The 17,712-nt window shown below is 34.4% G+C and overlaps 1 protein-coding gene across 3 annotated transcripts in view; it reads left to right on the top strand.

Annotated features, from left to right (window-relative positions):
• Positions 1–17,712, top strand: part of LRRIQ1 (leucine rich repeats and IQ motif containing 1) — a 230,869-nt gene that overhangs the window by 181,392 nt on the left and 31,765 nt on the right. For all 3 annotated transcript variants that reach the window (XM_086712713.1, XM_086712712.1, XM_086712711.1), the window contains 2 exons: positions 6,817–6,949; positions 9,975–10,035. In XM_086712713.1, the coding sequence (XP_086568839.1) occupies positions 6,817–6,949; positions 9,975–10,035 (194 nt within the window). The remainder of the gene's footprint in view (positions 1–6,816; positions 6,950–9,974; positions 10,036–17,712) is intronic.

Here is a 17,712-nt window from a genome sequence, read left to right as displayed (position 1 = left end):
ATTAAGATATATACATAAATGAGTAGAATTAGAGATGTCTTTTTACCAGAGTAGAAGCTTTAGATACAGCAAGAATCTGAAGTCCAACTATACAAACAAACAAACAAAAAACAGGTGGAAGTAATATTTATGTGGCCCTATGGCCATGATATTTTGAGGGCCAACCTACTTATATCATCAGCCTCTCCTTTATTCCGTTGGGTGGACCCTAGTTTGGATGACCTACTATATTAACACTCCCTGAGGGAGTCTAGATTGGATAGGGGGATATTTTCCAACAGTAATTAAATTGAGAGAGTGAAACAGGAGAGAATCATGTCAATGCAACCTCCTTCATGGTTATTACTGAGCAATTGCTAAAAATTATTTGAAATAACTTGAAATCAATTAGGACTGTGTACCCTTGTTATCTTCTGGAAATTAACTTTTTTTTTTTTTTAAAGACACACTAAAATCCTCATATATTATGAAATAAAATACATTGAAAAATACCTGTTACAAGGTTTAGAATTCTGGTAAGGAGGACTCACTGGACTCCCCCAGAAAATTGTTCTTTCTAGTTTTGTGGTTAATCCTGGAATCTTTCCAGTGACCCCCTGGAACTTAGTTTGGCCTGGATTTGAAGACTCCTACAGATAGTCTTACCTCCTACATAGCTAAGTCTTGGCCCTTGGCAACTGAGGTAGCACTAAGACTGTGCATAATAGCCTTTAACTTAGGGGTAAAAAGAACAAAATGGCTACAGTAATTAAATCCTTACTATATGTTAGGCATGATATGTATCCAGTTATTTTATATTATTATATATATTTTAAGAGGAAAAACTGAGGAAGAGAGAAGGTAGATAATTTGTCCAACATCACACAGTTAGTAGGTGAAAAAGCCAACTTATAACATGCAAGATAGATGCTAGCAGATAGATCACTAAGGTGTAGCCTCTCCAATATAGACTGAATTAATTTATTCTATAATCAATTTCTCAAATGTCACAATTCCAGAACCTCTTCTAATGAAAAATTAAGTGGTGTGCCAGATTCATAGGAAACACAGAAAGCAGTCTTAGACAATGGCTACCGGGTAGTTCTAAAAACATCCTGTTAACACTTAATATTACTTAGAAATGGGTAAATCTGCCAAAGCCATGACAATGAAGGATGAGTACTTATTTTTCCTTTTACCTCAGGTTCCAATACAGCTTGGCACAGCACTGTTACTGATCCTGTCATTTAAAGCTTTTTTGTTTATCAGGGATTTTTCCATTAATTTTTATTTAAAATATTACATGAAAATATTTTTAACCTTGATTCCTGAGATTTTTGTTACCCCGTTAAATTTTGTGCCTGAGGTATTTCATTTGCCCCACTTGACTTACCCTAGTCCCAGCCCTAGTTAACAGCAAACATGGGGACAAATTACACATTAATGTGACTATACATATGACTATATAACTTTATATTGCTCTCACAGAAGAAAATGAAGGACTACTAGTTTTGTAATATTTGATACTCCACTATAAAGATATTAATGAGATTATATTCAACTGAACATATAAATGGCAAAACATCTCCTTTCTGGTAGAAATATATATTAGTTGAATACAGAAGACCTATTATAAATGGTTAATAAGCACAACTACATCCACTTTGTGAATGTTTCTGTTATTTCAGAGGGATTCACTTAAATATAGCATTTCTATAATATTGAAAATTGCATCTACAAAATCTATATATTTTAAAAGATAATTTAGTAACTAACTTTCCTTTGCTTTCTCATGAAGCTCGTTCATATACTTTACGTATCAGCCAACCCCCAGACAGACAAATTTTGAGAATTAATTTAAATGTCAGAAACTAGCAAGTATTTTTCATTCTCGTACTTTTTTTTTTAACCTCCCTGCCATAAAATATAGTGAAATATGTAAAGGAGTGATTAGTGCTGCAGTTAGCCTTTGGCCCTTACATACAAATTTGGCTCAATCCCAAAATTTCTGTTTTTAAAGTTTTGCAACAACAATCCTCTTCTTTATTCATGAAATAATTTTCCTTAGTGATCAATTACATATTTATTTAAATATATCATAAAAGAATAGGAATGTTGCTTGTCACACACAAATGGCTCTTAGAGTTACTGGTTTCATGCCAATGCCATCAACTTTCCAACAACAGATTGGATTGGTTAAGGAAGAAGCCATAAACAGCCTATCAACAAGTATTTATACAGATGTTAATGAATTTAAAATTCTGTTAGTGCCAAACTCCAATTTTATTTGTGCTTTATTCATGAGGTATGATGCAATAACTTCTTTTAATAAACATGTACAGACCACTTATACTTTATAATGGAAACATATTTTTAGTGTTTCCAGCATGAGATACATAGAATCAGCCATTTATCAAAGTTACCAAAAATAGTTCCATTGTATGTAGCATTTTGCTCATGATGTAACTATGTCCTCCAAAAGCTTTTCGTAAAGAGATGAACTCATCTCTATCCATGAAACCAAGAATATTTTTTTTATTATATTACTAAGAAAGGCCATTAGGAGAAAAGAAAATAGTCATGGGAAGGTTGCCATATGTATTTAAAATATAAATAATTATCTTTTTTTGTGTGTCCCAAATGATAATTGAATCTTAATCTCCCTGTGTGTAGGATATTATGATATACTGAAAATTTAGAAAACATTTATTTGAAGCATATGGGTTTAATGAACACTTATTTTTTTCATGAAGAAAAGAATAATATTTCCATTAATTTCAAAAGAGACTTCATTTATTTTAGTGAGCTTTTTAAAGCTGAACTGATTTCCTCTAGGACTGCATACACTGTGGACATTTTATAAAGTAACCTTATATGATGGAGTAGTTTTTGTTTGTTTGCTTTTTAATTTGCCACCTTTCATTGGCAGTTTTTATCCCAAGCTAATTATGATTTTTGGGGCTGAAGTTTCTACTGTAATGATTAAGTTAATTATATATAGGAATGTGTTATCCTCCACAATGCACAGGTTTATCTACATGCTAAAAATCTAAATCCCAGCTCAACACTTCTCAGGTCACTTATAGAACATTAATCAACTGTGACAATTATTCATTTCACAGGTATTTATTGAGCACTATCCTACTATGTACCCCTTAAAGAGTTTATATATAGTAGGAAAAACAGACACATGAATAGGAAAGGAAAATATAACATAATAAATGCTATCATGGAGTCTTTATAGGAACCTTTGGAGGACATTTCCAAGTTAACTTGAATAGGAAATATAGTGCTGACAGATCAAGGACTTACCCCAAAGAATATAATTTCCAAACTGAGACCTGAAGACAAATCAAAAACAACATTGGCAAAGTGGGTAATCTGAAGCATAGGTCTATAGGCAAAAGAAACCATTTTGAGTAATTATAATATTTTTGAGTGATTGAGGCAAGAATCTAACATGTGTCTGAAGGTATATGCATGGCTTGTATGCCATGCAAAAAATAAAAATAAAAAAATGAACTTAATCCAAGGGCAATGGAGAATCAGGAGTTTAACCTATGAAGCAGCAAAATTAGATTTATGCTTTAGCACGGCCATTTGCAGTATGGAGATAGGTACATGGGAGCAAGACCAAAACAAACAAACAAACAAAAGACCAGTGAAAAGGCTGTTAGAGTAATTCAGAAGAAATGATGGTAGCCTGATACAAAATAGTAGCAACAGGAATCCAGGAAATTTGACAGATTGAAAAGAATTTAAGAGGTAAAATATTCAGCTGTAGGTTGAGGAAGAATGCTGGTTCAGTACGACTCTGGTCTCTGATTTATACATTGACAATGGTGGTACCATTTGGGGAATTTGGAAAAAGTGGGATAATACATGAGTTCAGCTTTTTTACATACTCAGTTTAAATTATCTGTGCAATGTCTAAATGGCAAAGTTTTGGATGGATACGTGTTTCAAAAGGAGATCATGAAAATGATTGAAGAACTTGGATGAATATCCTCATACAGGAAAATTATAGCCTAAGAAAAAAAAAATGGGGCCAAGATCAAACCCAAGAAGAATCCTGAGATTGGAAGGGATGGCAAGGGCAGAGGAGCCCTTGAAGGAGACTGGGGTTTAGAAAAAGTCAGAGAAAAAACAAGGAGAGTGTAATGAAACAAAATACAAAGGAAATAAGACTTCAAATTAATGAAGCAAGACCCAAAGAAGTAGGAAAGGAGAGGAGGTAAAAGGTTTCAGTTTCTGCAGGCAGAATGGTGCCTCTTCTACAACGGAAAGGTTTTACTGAGCAGCCTGACTAATGACAAGCATCCATTAAGTTATCCATATCACCATTATTCTTCTTATGCAAGATGCTAAAAACAGAACTTCCTCTGCAAGTTTAAAAGAGTTAATTGTCTTTTCTTCTTCTCAGTGACAGGAGTAATCCTGAAATAGTTTAACCAAAACAAAATCAATTTCTTCAGTATATGAATTGCAGTATCTTCAAGTACATCCAGCCAACTTCACCAATATGTTTGTTCTGTTTCTTACACTGAGCACACGCCAATCTACCAATCTATGCCTTAGGGTTAAAATGGTTAATATGAATTGGGCCCTTACAGTGAAATCTCTCATCTTTACTCAGGACTGTTGTTTAGAACTTTGGCTGAAGTCTGATGTAAAACCACTTAGGATTTATGGAGTGTTATTGTAGAGCTGAGGAAAACTTTCCAAAATGAGTACTTTAAAAAGTGACTATTGCAAGTATATGTCATTATTTAAAAAAACAGAAAGACACAGATCATTTTTTTGTATTTTAGCTAAAAGCACAATTAAAAAAAAGCAAATAAAAATAAAAAAATAAAAGTACAATTGTTACACAAAGATTCTCCACATATCAAGAGTGATAAGGTTCTAGCTATAGGCTCAGTTGATTATCAGTGGTCACTGAGTCCTCACTACTTTCTATCACTGCCCTTATGGGCCCAACATCTGGTTTGGTTAACCAAGAAAGGCTGATAAAAGGTTTGGACTCTGCTGGAGAAAAGACTTAATGCTGTACAGTAACTGGAAGTGATAATGCCAAAAGTTCCCTTTGTTTGAGTCTCCCGTATAGTTTCTACATACCTATATGGTCAGTTACAAGAATGGTGTCTCCTCATGGATTCAACGGTCAGCTCTCTCATGGCAAGCCATTGCTCCTCCAATATAGCAAACATGGAGGGGTTGACTTAAGCTCAGGAAGCAAGAGATAGGGCCTTTTAGAAACATAAGGTGGCATGAGAAGCAACAGCAAGTTAACTTCACTAAGTTCACAAAGTTTAGAGAAATAAACACCTTGATTTTTAGCTTTCCTGAGAACTGGCCACCCTAATCTTTTTGAATTGAAAACGAGAGTCATTTCACCAATTTCAACAGCAACTTTTAAGGAAAAAAGACACGATAGGTATTTCATCCTCAGCATACAGAATGACAAATGTATGTATGAGTGTGTGTGCCACATGCATCAAGCATTTGTGGTTGGCCTTGCGTCATGCTTCATTTGTTTTCCAAACAACTTGCAAATAAATATAAGGTGACTTTCTGTGTGCAAAGATCTACAGTGAATTAATAAGATAAAATTTTAAATATTGGGTTTTAAATTATAGAATTCTTGTTAGCTTGATTACCAGGAGTTAGTTTTTAAGAAGTACCTTTCTCTGGTGTACTGTCAATCAAACTACAAAGCTAACAAGTCCCTAAATATGGTAATGGCTCAAAAAAAGATCAAGTCTATGGAGGAAGGGTCTAAAACAGCACGTGTTTGGTGTAGTTCGGAAATGTATACCATTGACGTAGTAGTAACATCCACAGATTAAAACAAACAAACAAACAAAAAAACAAACACAAATGTATAAATGTTATATTTGAATATAAAGGTTGGATTTTTAATTTTCTTTTTTCTTTTCCTTTACTATTTTCATTGTTTCCTTGTATTCTTACCTTATATAAATTTCTCCTCTTGCATATTCCCATATCCATTTACATTGTTATGCTTCCCAACTCCTTTTTTGAAATAGCTACTATGGCATAAGCACAGGTTCCCTAAACCTCATATTATTATATTCCAAGCTTAAAATATTGCATTAGCTTACACAAACCAAGCTGAATTTTATGCAAAATTAAAACTCTGTTTCAAATACCCTCAATATAATTTATGAATTCTACGTACGTATAAAGTTAGTATAAGAACAATTGACTTTAAAATCAGCCTGAAAAAACATCATAATGGACAGATATTCTTTTCATACTAGAATTGTACTCTACCAAATTTGATCTTTGTATTTTTCATGTAAAAACTAAAAAACAAGTCCTATGGGGCGCCTGGGTGGCGCAGTCGGTTAAGCGTCCGACTTCAGCCAGGTCACGATCTCGCGGTCCGTGAGTTCGAGCCCCGCGTCGGGCTCTGGGCTGATGGCTCAGAGCCTGGAGCCTGTTTCCGATTCTGTGTCTCCCTCTCTCTCTGCCGTTTCCCCGTTCATGCTCTGTCTCTCTCTGTCCCAAAAAAAATAAACGTTGAAAAAAAAAATTTTTTAAAAAAATAAAAAACAAGTCCTATAAAATGTTGGCTACAATGAAACATTTTCTTTTTTTTTTTTTTTTTTTTTAAGATAGATGGGTTTGAAACTCAAGCAGGAAAATTACTGAAGTGACTGACATTTTTCTTTCAGATGACCTGACTCCCATGAATTAGTCTTTTTTTTTCCCCCTTTCTTTCTTTTGATAAAATTGTTTGCCTAGACTGAACTACTTGGCCAAAATTTGATCTCTTTAAATAACAAATAAAATTTCCATATTTTTCCCCAGGTAAGGAAGAAGAATTTATCTACAAGGATGCCACTGCAAATGAAAAATTAGAAAGGAGTAAAGAATACACATACCAATGGCTTCACACACAGGTTGGGATTCATGAAACAACTTGTTCCAGAAATATGAAATGGTGAGGTCATTTCCTTTAAATTAGATTTTTGTATTGTAAACACATCTTGAAAAGTGAAACCTAGGTTAATTGTGCTAAAACAAACATGACTTTATAGCCAAAGGCCAATACATCACGTTGCCAGGTTGTAAAAGGCCTCTTACATAGAATAGATTTAATCACTTTTTATATTTTTTACCCTAAAATGTTTGAGAACTCTGTTTCTGTGATGCTTAAAACTGAGATGAACCACACAAATGATTCTACTATATAAAGTTAAATGCATGGTATCCATTAACTGTTTAAATATCATATGTATTGGAGGTAGTATTTTATTTTGTGTCCTTTTTATGTTTGGCAGTTAAAATTATAGTTCAACACTGCTGCTGCTGCTTTACCATTTGTATAACTAATTTTCAAGGATGTCTCCATGCTACAGTTTCCTCTTTTATAGTAGATAATATGTTATCTATCTATCTCACAGGATAGAGGTGAGCTCACAAGGTGGAGAATATCAATATATATTCTCAATAAACACATCCTTTAACAATAAACAAGATACCTTGAATCTAATAGGTAATTAATTAATTTTTGTTACATTAATGTACATATTAGTTTGCTAGGACCTTTGTAACGAAATACCATAAATTGTGTGGCTTAAACAGCAGAGATTTACTTTCTCACAGTTCTGGAGGCTATAAGTTCAAGATTAAGGAGTCAACAAGTTTGGTTTCTTTGAAGGTCAGTCCTCATGGTTTGTAGATGGCCACCTTCTCACTGTGCCCTCACATCATCATCCTTCATTCTCTTTGTGTTTTAATCTCCTGTTTTTATAAGGACACTGGTCATATGATATTGGAGCCTACCAATATGAACTCATTTTACTGTAATTACCTCTTTCAAGGCTCTATCTCCACATATATCACATTATGAAATGTTGAGGGTTAGTACTTCAACATATGAATTCTGATGAAACAAAATTCAGCTCATAGCAATTTAGTATAAACCACTGAACCAAAAGTTATAGGAAAATAATAAAAGTCCAGAGGTAATATTTTGGAAAATATTTTCAAGACTTTTGTTTAACTACATGTGTCCAGAAAAAGAATTTAAAAAGTGCTATTATAAACACTTACTAAATATATAAATCGATATTGAATCTAAATGTAGCTGACACTTTGGAAATGTTTCCAGGCATTATAGTAACTATTTAAATGACTAACAAAAGACAAACAAAATCCTACAATTATGAGGGTTTACCCTAATTTAGAAGCAAGTTAAAATATGTAAAAAAATGAAATCTTTTTGTAATATATATAAATTGAAATGTTCACATGTGGTCAATTCTATCCATATAATTCCTTTATGTTTAAATTTTTTTTTTTCAACGTTTTTTATTTATTTTTGGGACAGAGAGAAACAGAGCATGAACGGGGGAGGGGCAGAGAGAGAGGGAGACACAGCATCGGAAACAGGCTCCAGGCTCCGAGCCATCAGCCCAGAGCCTGACGCGGGGCTCGAACTCACGGACCGTGAGATCGTGACCTGGCTGAAGTCGGACGCTTAACTGACTGCGCCACCCAGGCGCCCCTAATTCCTTTAAAAATATGGAAAAGGGAGTGAAGAATGAAAGTTAAATTAAAACAATATTTTATAATCTGGATTATTTTGTCCTATTTCATTGTGAGCAAAGAAAATAGGAATAAAGCAATCAACATTTGAGAACATTAAGTATTATAATTAATGCAAGCACAATTTCTTTTATGTTGGTGTTAATCAATTTAATGTAATTCATAAGATGGCATCCTTAAAACTATAAACAAATATAGTGTAACTTATAGTTTATCATCGATCTTAATCAGATGTAAGAGGTCTTATTCAGAGATTTTTAAAGTATTAGGATAGATAAGGTGAAAAATATAAGCAAAATGTTTCAGAATATATTTTAGACATATTTAAACACTTAACAATATCCTTTACCCCTAAATAAGTTATATTTAAACACATGATATAACAGGAAATTGTTCATAGCTTTTCTCTCTTGAAAATATATAAAGGAATAAGTAGATACTCTGAGAGAAATTGTTTTCAAGAACAGAAGTTCTTGAAAAGCCAAATGTCAATATTCTAGTTTTATTTATTTTTTTAATTTTTTTTCAACGTTTTATTTATTTTTGGGACAGAGAGAAACAGAGCATGAACGGGGGAGGGGCAGAGAGAGAGGGAGACACAGAATCAGAGGCAGGCTCCAGGCTCTGAGCCATCAGCCCAGAGCCTGACGCGGGGCTCGAACTCACGGACCGCGAGATCATGACCTGGCTGAAGTCGGACGCTCAACAGACTGCGCCACCCAGGCGCCCCAATATTCTAGTTTTAAACAGAAATGAATTGTGAGCATTAGTATAATACTTTAAACACATTACAGATATTTTTTTTTTAATTTTTTTTTCAACGTTTATTTATTTTTGGGACAGAGAGAGACAGAGCATGAACAGGGGAGGGGCAGAGAGAGAGGGAGACACAGAATCGGAAACAGGCTCCAGGCTCTGAGCCATCAGCCCAGTGCCTGACGCGGGGCTCGAACTCACGGACCGCGAGATCGTGACCTGGCTGAAGTCGGATGCTTAACCGACTGCGCCACTCAGGCGCCCCGACATTACAGATATTTTAAAAATAAGAACCTTTGCCTTTCTAATAACACAAGTAAGATATATAAGTAAAAGTAAATAAAATATTTATATGTTCTATAATTTATTAACTATCATTGGTACTTTCAAATTTTTGCCCTTTATACCTATTTGTGTTTGGCAAAGAAGAGTGGCATTAAAGTAGTGTTTAGAAATTTAAATTTTATGTCAAATTGAATTTTCAAATGACAATGGAAAGATACATTTGTATATATGTTTGCATATAGCCCAATTTAATAAAACTATTATTTCCACTTTGTAAATTACTGATTCCTCCCAAACTTTTCACTGGGCATTTCTTTAATATTCTTCCTCTACATTTATATAATAATATGATTTTTGTTTTTGTCACTCTGCAGCAAACACTTCTTGCCTGAGTTAGATCCAGATATACTTAACGGTGGAAGAGTTCAGCTTGTGGTAAGAAATGTGTTTAAAGTTACAAAAAAATGTTGTAGACACTAATCCTTAGTAAATGGCACTTTAAAATACGTCCATAATTAGTGTAAATTATGAAAATATCACAACTCTATCTATTTGGGGTGATCTCAAAATATTGTATATTAAAATAATAACCTGTAATAATGTTTTCTTGACTTGTAATATAACTTTCAAATCTGATATTTTTTAAAATATTGATTCTATATGACAGATTTTAAAATATTAGCATACTGCCACATTTAAAATAATATTACTACGAATAGGAATTGCATAATGAACTTATTTACTTGAATATTTTAAAAGAATAGGATACTGAGGGAAACGTAAAAGTGCCCTCACAAGTTGGAAAATCAAACCAGATAAAAATTAACAAGTAATTGTGACTCAACCACTCTAAGTAATGAAATAAAAGGTATTGGAACTTTAGGAACAACCAAGTTTTAAACATGGTGACCAGAGTGTAAGACTCTAGACAGTATAACTATATGTGCATTGCAAAAGTCAATTGGGCTATACGCTATCAGAAGGAAGACTATGTTAACAGAAGGAGAATGGCAAACATGGAGTCTAGAGAAATGGAGCCCACAAAACAAGCAATTGTCAGTATGTTTCCAAAAGTTTCCAGAGAAGAGGGTACCCTAACCAATGACAGAAGTGTGCGGTCTCTTTGGCAGGTGAAAATGGATGCATCAGGTGACCCTAACTTTATGACACCTTTCATTTATAGCAACCTATTAATACTCCTTGCACAGATTCTACATTCACCAAAAAAACTAAATATAATTTAGCTTGCCAAGTAGCACTTAGCATAAAAAGATAATGCACTTTCTAATGGAACCTAGTATGATGGTATCAAGAGCAGTTATATTCACCATTCTTAGGAACAACTCATTCAAGGAGTTTTCCTGACAAGGGAGCAAAATTAGGGCAATAGCTAAAATTAATGTGTTTATGAAAATATTTATAGAATCTATACATAAATTTAAAATAATCATTAAGCAAATATTTTCTTGCATTTTAATAGAGACTCCTCTGGCACAGTGGCATGTTGATTGCTCTAGGAAAATTGATACTTCAAGCTATGAACACCATGCGTATTACTAACAATTACGCACAGATTGTTGAGTTGCCACTTGGGAGGAAGAATGCCATGATAAAGAAAGTGATTTTATATTTAACCATTATACTTCCTAAAATGAATGAAAACAGACTGGGTAGATCACTAATCAAAATGGTTCTATGAGAGTAATGCTCTGACATTAATCTCTCTCCTCCTATATCCCACTGTATTGCACTATGTTCAAATATGTCACAAATACATATCAATGATAAATGCTTTTCTGATATTGAAGAGGTACAGGTGAACACAAAACAAGGTAAATGGTAGTATATAAGAAACACAGCTTTTGTTTGTTTTTTTTTTGTTTTTTTGTAAACAGAGATAGGAGAAGGGTTAACTAAGGACTTATGTCAAAAGGATACTGGACTAATTGAAGGCCCAGAGCAGAAAGACTCTTGCAGAGACTTGGGAACATACTGGGGAATGTTCCGATAATTGCACAACTGGGACCAGACCATAACTAAGAAGAAAATTAAAAAACAAATCAGCAATGGCTACCACTATAAGATCCTTAAGACATAAGGAAAACACTCATAATAGAAGGACAGAAAATCATGAAACAAAGTGATCAAATTTTAATTAGAAAAAATCAGCAAATAAGCCTACTATAAATTCTGAATATATAAAATATTACCATTGAAATCAACTCTGCACTGGACACCATAAAAGAGAGACTTAGTGAATTGAAAGAGGATCTACAAAGGAATAGTAATTAGATTGACAGCTGACATTATAGCAGAACTAATTCATACCAAAAGACAGTGGAATTACTTCTTAATAATAAAGATTGATATAAATATTATCCAAAATATTCTTCACTAACTTTCAGGAGAAATAATGAGATATAATCCAATACTCAAATTCTGGGTTTTAAGGAAGCTAATAAGTAACATCTCTGTCTTCTAAACAAGATCAAAGCATTTTATGTGGCAGACAGGACTGAGAAGAATGAAAACAAGATGTCACTTTACTTATTTCCAAATACATATCAGAAGGCATGCCATAGATTTAGACAATTGCTAATTAAGTTTATTCCCCCAAAACTCCAGGATTTTTCTGCAGAAGGTGGTCTTAGTTCCCCCAGAAAACATATTCTGAGATTCTTGTATTTGAGTGCAGGACATTCGTTGGGGAAGGCTTTCAGAAACGACTCCCTTGAGTGGTGAAAGAAACAGGATTGAGCAGAGGGAAAAGATAAAATGCAATAGAGTTGCAGCAGGAGAAGGGAGCCCCAGTGGTAAGAAGGCCCTTTTAAATTGTGTTAGCATATGAGGTAAGAAGATCAGGCTTTTACGCTACTGCATCTCCTCAGAAGAGGCTTTGGCTTAGCCAGGGCAACCATCTTTAGCTAAGGACAATTTCCAGAGATGTATTCAGCTAAGAGCCCATAGGCTTCAACTTTCTCAGCAACTGGAAGAATCTGACTCAGTTGTTACATGTGAGATATGATAATACCCAGTATACTTACCAAGTTTATCATCCATAGATGCAACAACTTAGCATCTAAAATGTGTCAACTGTCTCCAAATAAATCTATAAAATTGCAAATCTATCAATTTGCAAATCTGTAGAGCTGCTTGTTTTAGGAACCTGAAAAATCTCATTCTACAGATTTTTTTCCCTAATGTTTTTTTTACTTTTGAGACAGAGAGGGAGACAGAGCATGAACAGGGAGGGCAGAGAGCGAGAGGGAAACACAGAATCCGCAGCAGGCTCCAGGCTCTGAGCTGTCAGCACAGATAGTGACACAGGGCTCGAACTTATCAACTGGGAGATCATGACTTGAGCTAAAGCTGGTCACTCAACCAACTGAGCCACCCAGATGCCCCTGAAGAATCTCATTCTAAAATGTGTATTGATGAATAAGAGCCCAATGTTATGTAAATCAACTTTGAAAAAGAAAAGCTAACTTGTATCACAAGATATAAAGACTTAATATAAAACTAAACTTTATGGTACAAATATACCAATGGATATAAATAGTTTAGAAGTAGACCTGTGACTGTATAGAAAAATATATGATAAAGATGAGAAAGTTTAAAATTTTTAGTACACAGAATTCAGTAAACTAGCATTAAGAAATAGCACTGAACATAAACCATATTCAAATGGAATTTAGAAGATTTGAAGTCTCAAATGTGAAAAGTGAAGTTATAAAACTGACCAAATAAAATAATTAAGAATATATTTGCAACTTATCAGTAAATAAAGACTCTTTTAAAAGATACAAATGATACAAATTATATGGCAAATAAAATTGATTGACTTGTGTTAAATTAAATATTACTTCCTATGAAAGATTTTATGGAAAAAGTTAACAGACAGATTACAGATATGGGCAAACTATTTTCAGTGCCTAAAAGTAACAATAGCTTAATATCCATATAAAAAGTAAGCTTCTGCAAATAAACAATATAAAGTCAGGTAACCTAATGAAAAAAAGTATATACATACAATAGAAAATGTGTATATAGACAGTTTACAGAGTTTATGCCTAAATGCATAAATGTACATAAAGAGATGCTCAGTTACATGACCAGAGAGATAAGAATTAAAGCTAAGAAGTTTCATGACTATCCTCATCAGAATGGCAAACATTAGAAAATTGGGTAATGCAAAGTGCTATTAATGATGTGGAGACACTGATGTACAGCTCATGAAAATAAAAGCTGGTACAGTTATTTTGTAAAGAAATCTGTCAGAATTTATTAAAATAGTTCCTTGTATGCTCTATCAGATATTAGCAGCAAACTTTAGAAAACTTAACTTAAAAATAGTCTATTTACCGGGATGCCTGGGTGGCTCAGTCAGTTAAGCGTCCAACTCTTGATTTCGGCTCAGGTCACGATCTCATGGTTTGTGAGTTTGAGCCCCATGTTGGACTGTAAGCTGACAGCACAGAGCCTGCTTGGAATTCTCTCTCTCCCTCTCTCTCTACCCCAACCCTGACTTGTGCTCTCTCTCACTCTTAAAACAAACAAAGATTTTAAAAATTAAAAAAAATATTCTATTTACACAATGTAAAAACATAAAATATTTAAGAATAAATGTTAACATTAAGATGTTCAAAGATCTTATAATGGTAACCACCAAATATTGCTTTAAAAATTTCAAAAAAATATACCACACTCATGCATAGATTCAAATTGTAAGATGTCAATTCTCAATGCTCTATAAATTCAGTAGACTCTTAGAAAGATTTTTAGTAGAAATGGACAAATTATAAAATGTGGAAATGCAAAAGACCTACAATAGTCAATACAATCTTGAAAAATAAGACTCACAGTACCTGATCTCAAGACTTCCTATAAAGTCCCAGTAATCATGACTATATGTTATGTGAATAAAGACAGAAAAATCAATTAGTAGAAAATAATAGTCCCGAAAATACCACACTTACAAGGTTAGTTGATTTTGCTTAAAGGTACTAAAGCAATTAACAGAGGGAAGAAATAATATTTTTTTCAACAAATAGTGCTGGACCCCTGTATATCTACAGGGAAAAATGAATCTTGATTGCTATTTCACACCTTAAAAACCAATTTGAGGTGAATTATGGGCCTAGATGTAAATGCTAAAATTATAAAACTTCTCTGGGCACCTGGGTAGCTCCATTGGTTAAGCATCCAACTTCAGCTCAGGTCGTGATCTCACGGTTCATGAGTTCAAGTCCCACATCGGGCTCTGTGCTGACAGCTTGGAGCCTGGAGCTCGCTTCGAATTCTGTGTCTCCCTCTCTCTCTGCTCTTTCCCTGCTTGCACTCTGTCTCTCTCCCTTTCTCAAAAATGAATTAACATTAAAAAAATTTTAATTATAAAACTTATCAAAGAAAACAGCAAGGTATTTTCATCTCCTGCTACATGCAGCAACGTAAGTGAATACTGAAAACAATATAGTGAGTGAAAAAAGCCAGACACGTTAAGAGTATATACTGTATGATTGTATTTATATTAAGTTCAAGAGCAGAGAAAACTAAGGTGTCCATGGTGAAAGAAATCAGAACAGATGCTGCTTCTGAGGATAAATTACTGGAAAGAGGTATGAAGGAACCATTTGTTAGTTACATTAGTCAGGGGTCATCAGAGAAACAGAATCAATAAGATACCTATATCCATGTCTATATCTATATTTGCCTATATCTAATATGTAAATTCATATTTAAAATCTCTTTGTCTGTGTATATAGCACCTACAATAGCCAAAGCAATCTTGAAAAAAAACAGTAAGAAGTGTCACACTACCTGATTTCAAGACTTTCAGACTTGGCCTGAAACTTACAACATTGACCCTCTGGAATTTATAGATATATTCTGTATTTATTATAATAGATTATATATTATTTATTATAATAGAGTATATATTATTTATTATAATAATAATACATATTATTATTTAATAATATAATAAATTACATATAATTTATTACAAGGAACTAGTTCATTTGATTTTAGAGGCTAAGAAGTCCCATGGGCTGCACGCTGGAGAGCCAGGAGAGCCTGGGAGCATAGTTCCAGTCGGAGCTGAAGGCCTGAGAACCAGGAGAACGGATGGTATAGGTTCTAGTCTAAGTCTATATGCCTGACGGCTGAAAGGGCTGATAGTGTCAGATCCAGTCCAAGTCTAAAGGCCTAAGAACCAGAAATGCCAATTGTGTAAGTTCCGGTCTCAAGAGAAGACAGACAGTCCAGCTCCATCTGTCAAACAGAGAGAGTGAATTCTCCCTTCCTCCGCTTTTCTGTCCTATTTAGGCCCTCAGCGGATTAGGTGAGGCCAGAGAGGACATCTGGTATACTTTGTCCACCCATTCATATGGTATCGTCATCCAGAAGCACCCTCACAGACACATTCAGAAGTAATGTTTAACCAAATGTCTAGGTACTATATGGCCTAGTCAAGTTATTACGTGAAATTAACCATCATGGTAGTCATCTGTAAAAAATAATTAAATTGAACAGTGTAATTAGAAAACGAACAAAGGTCTTGAATAGATACTTCATCTAAGAGGCTTTTTAGAGAGAAATAAGCACATGAAAAGATGTTAAACATTGTTAATCACTAGGAAAATTGTTAAAGTGACTATATAATATTAATATTAATATCTTAATAAGGTCTGTGGTTTAGTAATGGTATGGTACCAATGTAAATATCCTGGTTTTATGAATCCCCCTTTGCTTATATATCATTGGGCAAACTGGCTGGAAGTTATACAGGGAATTCTCAGTACCAATTTTTACAACTTCTGTAGGAATTTTAAATTACTTCAAAATAAAAATTTTGAAAATGATTGAGCTTCATGTTTAAAGTCTGTGCATTTTAGGGGCGCCTGGGTGGCTCAGTCGGTTAAGCGTCCGACTTCGGCTCAGGTCATGATCTCGCGGTCCGTGAGTTCGAGCCCCGCATCGGGCTCTGTGCTGACAGCTCAGAGCCTGGAGCCTGTTTCAGATTCTGTGTCTCCCTCTCTCTCTGCCCCTCCCCTGCTCATGATCTGTCTCTCTCTGTCTCAAAAATAAATAAACGTTAAAAAAAAAATCATTTAAAAAAATTAAAAAAAATAAAGTCTGTGCATTTTGGGGCGCCTGGGTGGCTCGGTCGGTTAAGCGTCCGACTTCGGCTCAGGTCATGATCTCATGGTCCGTGAGTTCGAGCCCCGCGTCGGGCTCTGTGCTGACAGCTTAGAGCCTGGAGCCTGTTTCAGATTCTGTGTCTCCCTCTCTCTCTGCCCCTCCCCTGTTCATGCTCTGTCTCTCTCTGTCTCAAAAATAAATAAACATTAAAAAAAAAAAATTAAAAAAAAATAAAGTCTGTGTATTTCATTGTATGTAAATTATAGCTGTATAAAACATTTAAAGTGTCTTCCATGCCCACATATGTTATATAATGAGGCCTCTGCCTCATATGAGAAAGGGGGTTTGTGCAATGATGATAATGTCTATAAGTGGAGGGGTAAAATAAATGAACCAAATCTAGATCTTACAAATATAATAGACAGTGAAAAATAAGCAAGTTGCAGAAAATAATATTCTAAAATTTTTGAATACTTTTATAAGATAGGTTATAAGTGAACTTTGCTTTATATATTTTATTTCTCTTGGGGTGGCTTAGTCAGTTAAGCAGCTGACGCTATCAGCTCAGGTCATAATCTAACAGTTTGTGGGTTTGAGTCCCACATTGGGCTCTGTGCTGACAGTGTGGAGCCTGCTTAGAATTCTGTCCCCCTCTCTCTCTTCCCCTCCCCCATTTGCTATCTCTCTCTCAAAATAAACTTAAAAAAATAAATTTTATATCTCTTGTTATGTTATTTAAAAAAATATTTATTTATTTATTTATTTTGAGAGAGAGAGACAGAGACAGAGAGAGCTAGCAGGGGGAGGAGCAGAGAGAGAGAAGAACGAGAATCCCAAGCAGGCTCTGCACTGATAGTGTGGGCTCCATCTCATGAACCCTGAGATCATGACCTGAGCCAAAATCAAGAGCCAGACACTTAACTGACTGAGCGCCCTTATTTCTCTTTTAAAAAAAATCTAGGGGTGCCTGGG

This window comes from Puma concolor, chromosome B4 (genome assembly GCF_028749965.1).
Source record: "Puma concolor isolate L17-30 chromosome B4, mPumCon1.1.hap2, whole genome shotgun sequence".
Lineage (NCBI taxonomy): Eukaryota > Metazoa > Chordata > Mammalia > Carnivora > Felidae > Puma > Puma concolor.
The sequence above is the reverse complement of the archived record's forward strand: the minus strand, read 5'-3'. Positions and strand labels throughout refer to the sequence as shown.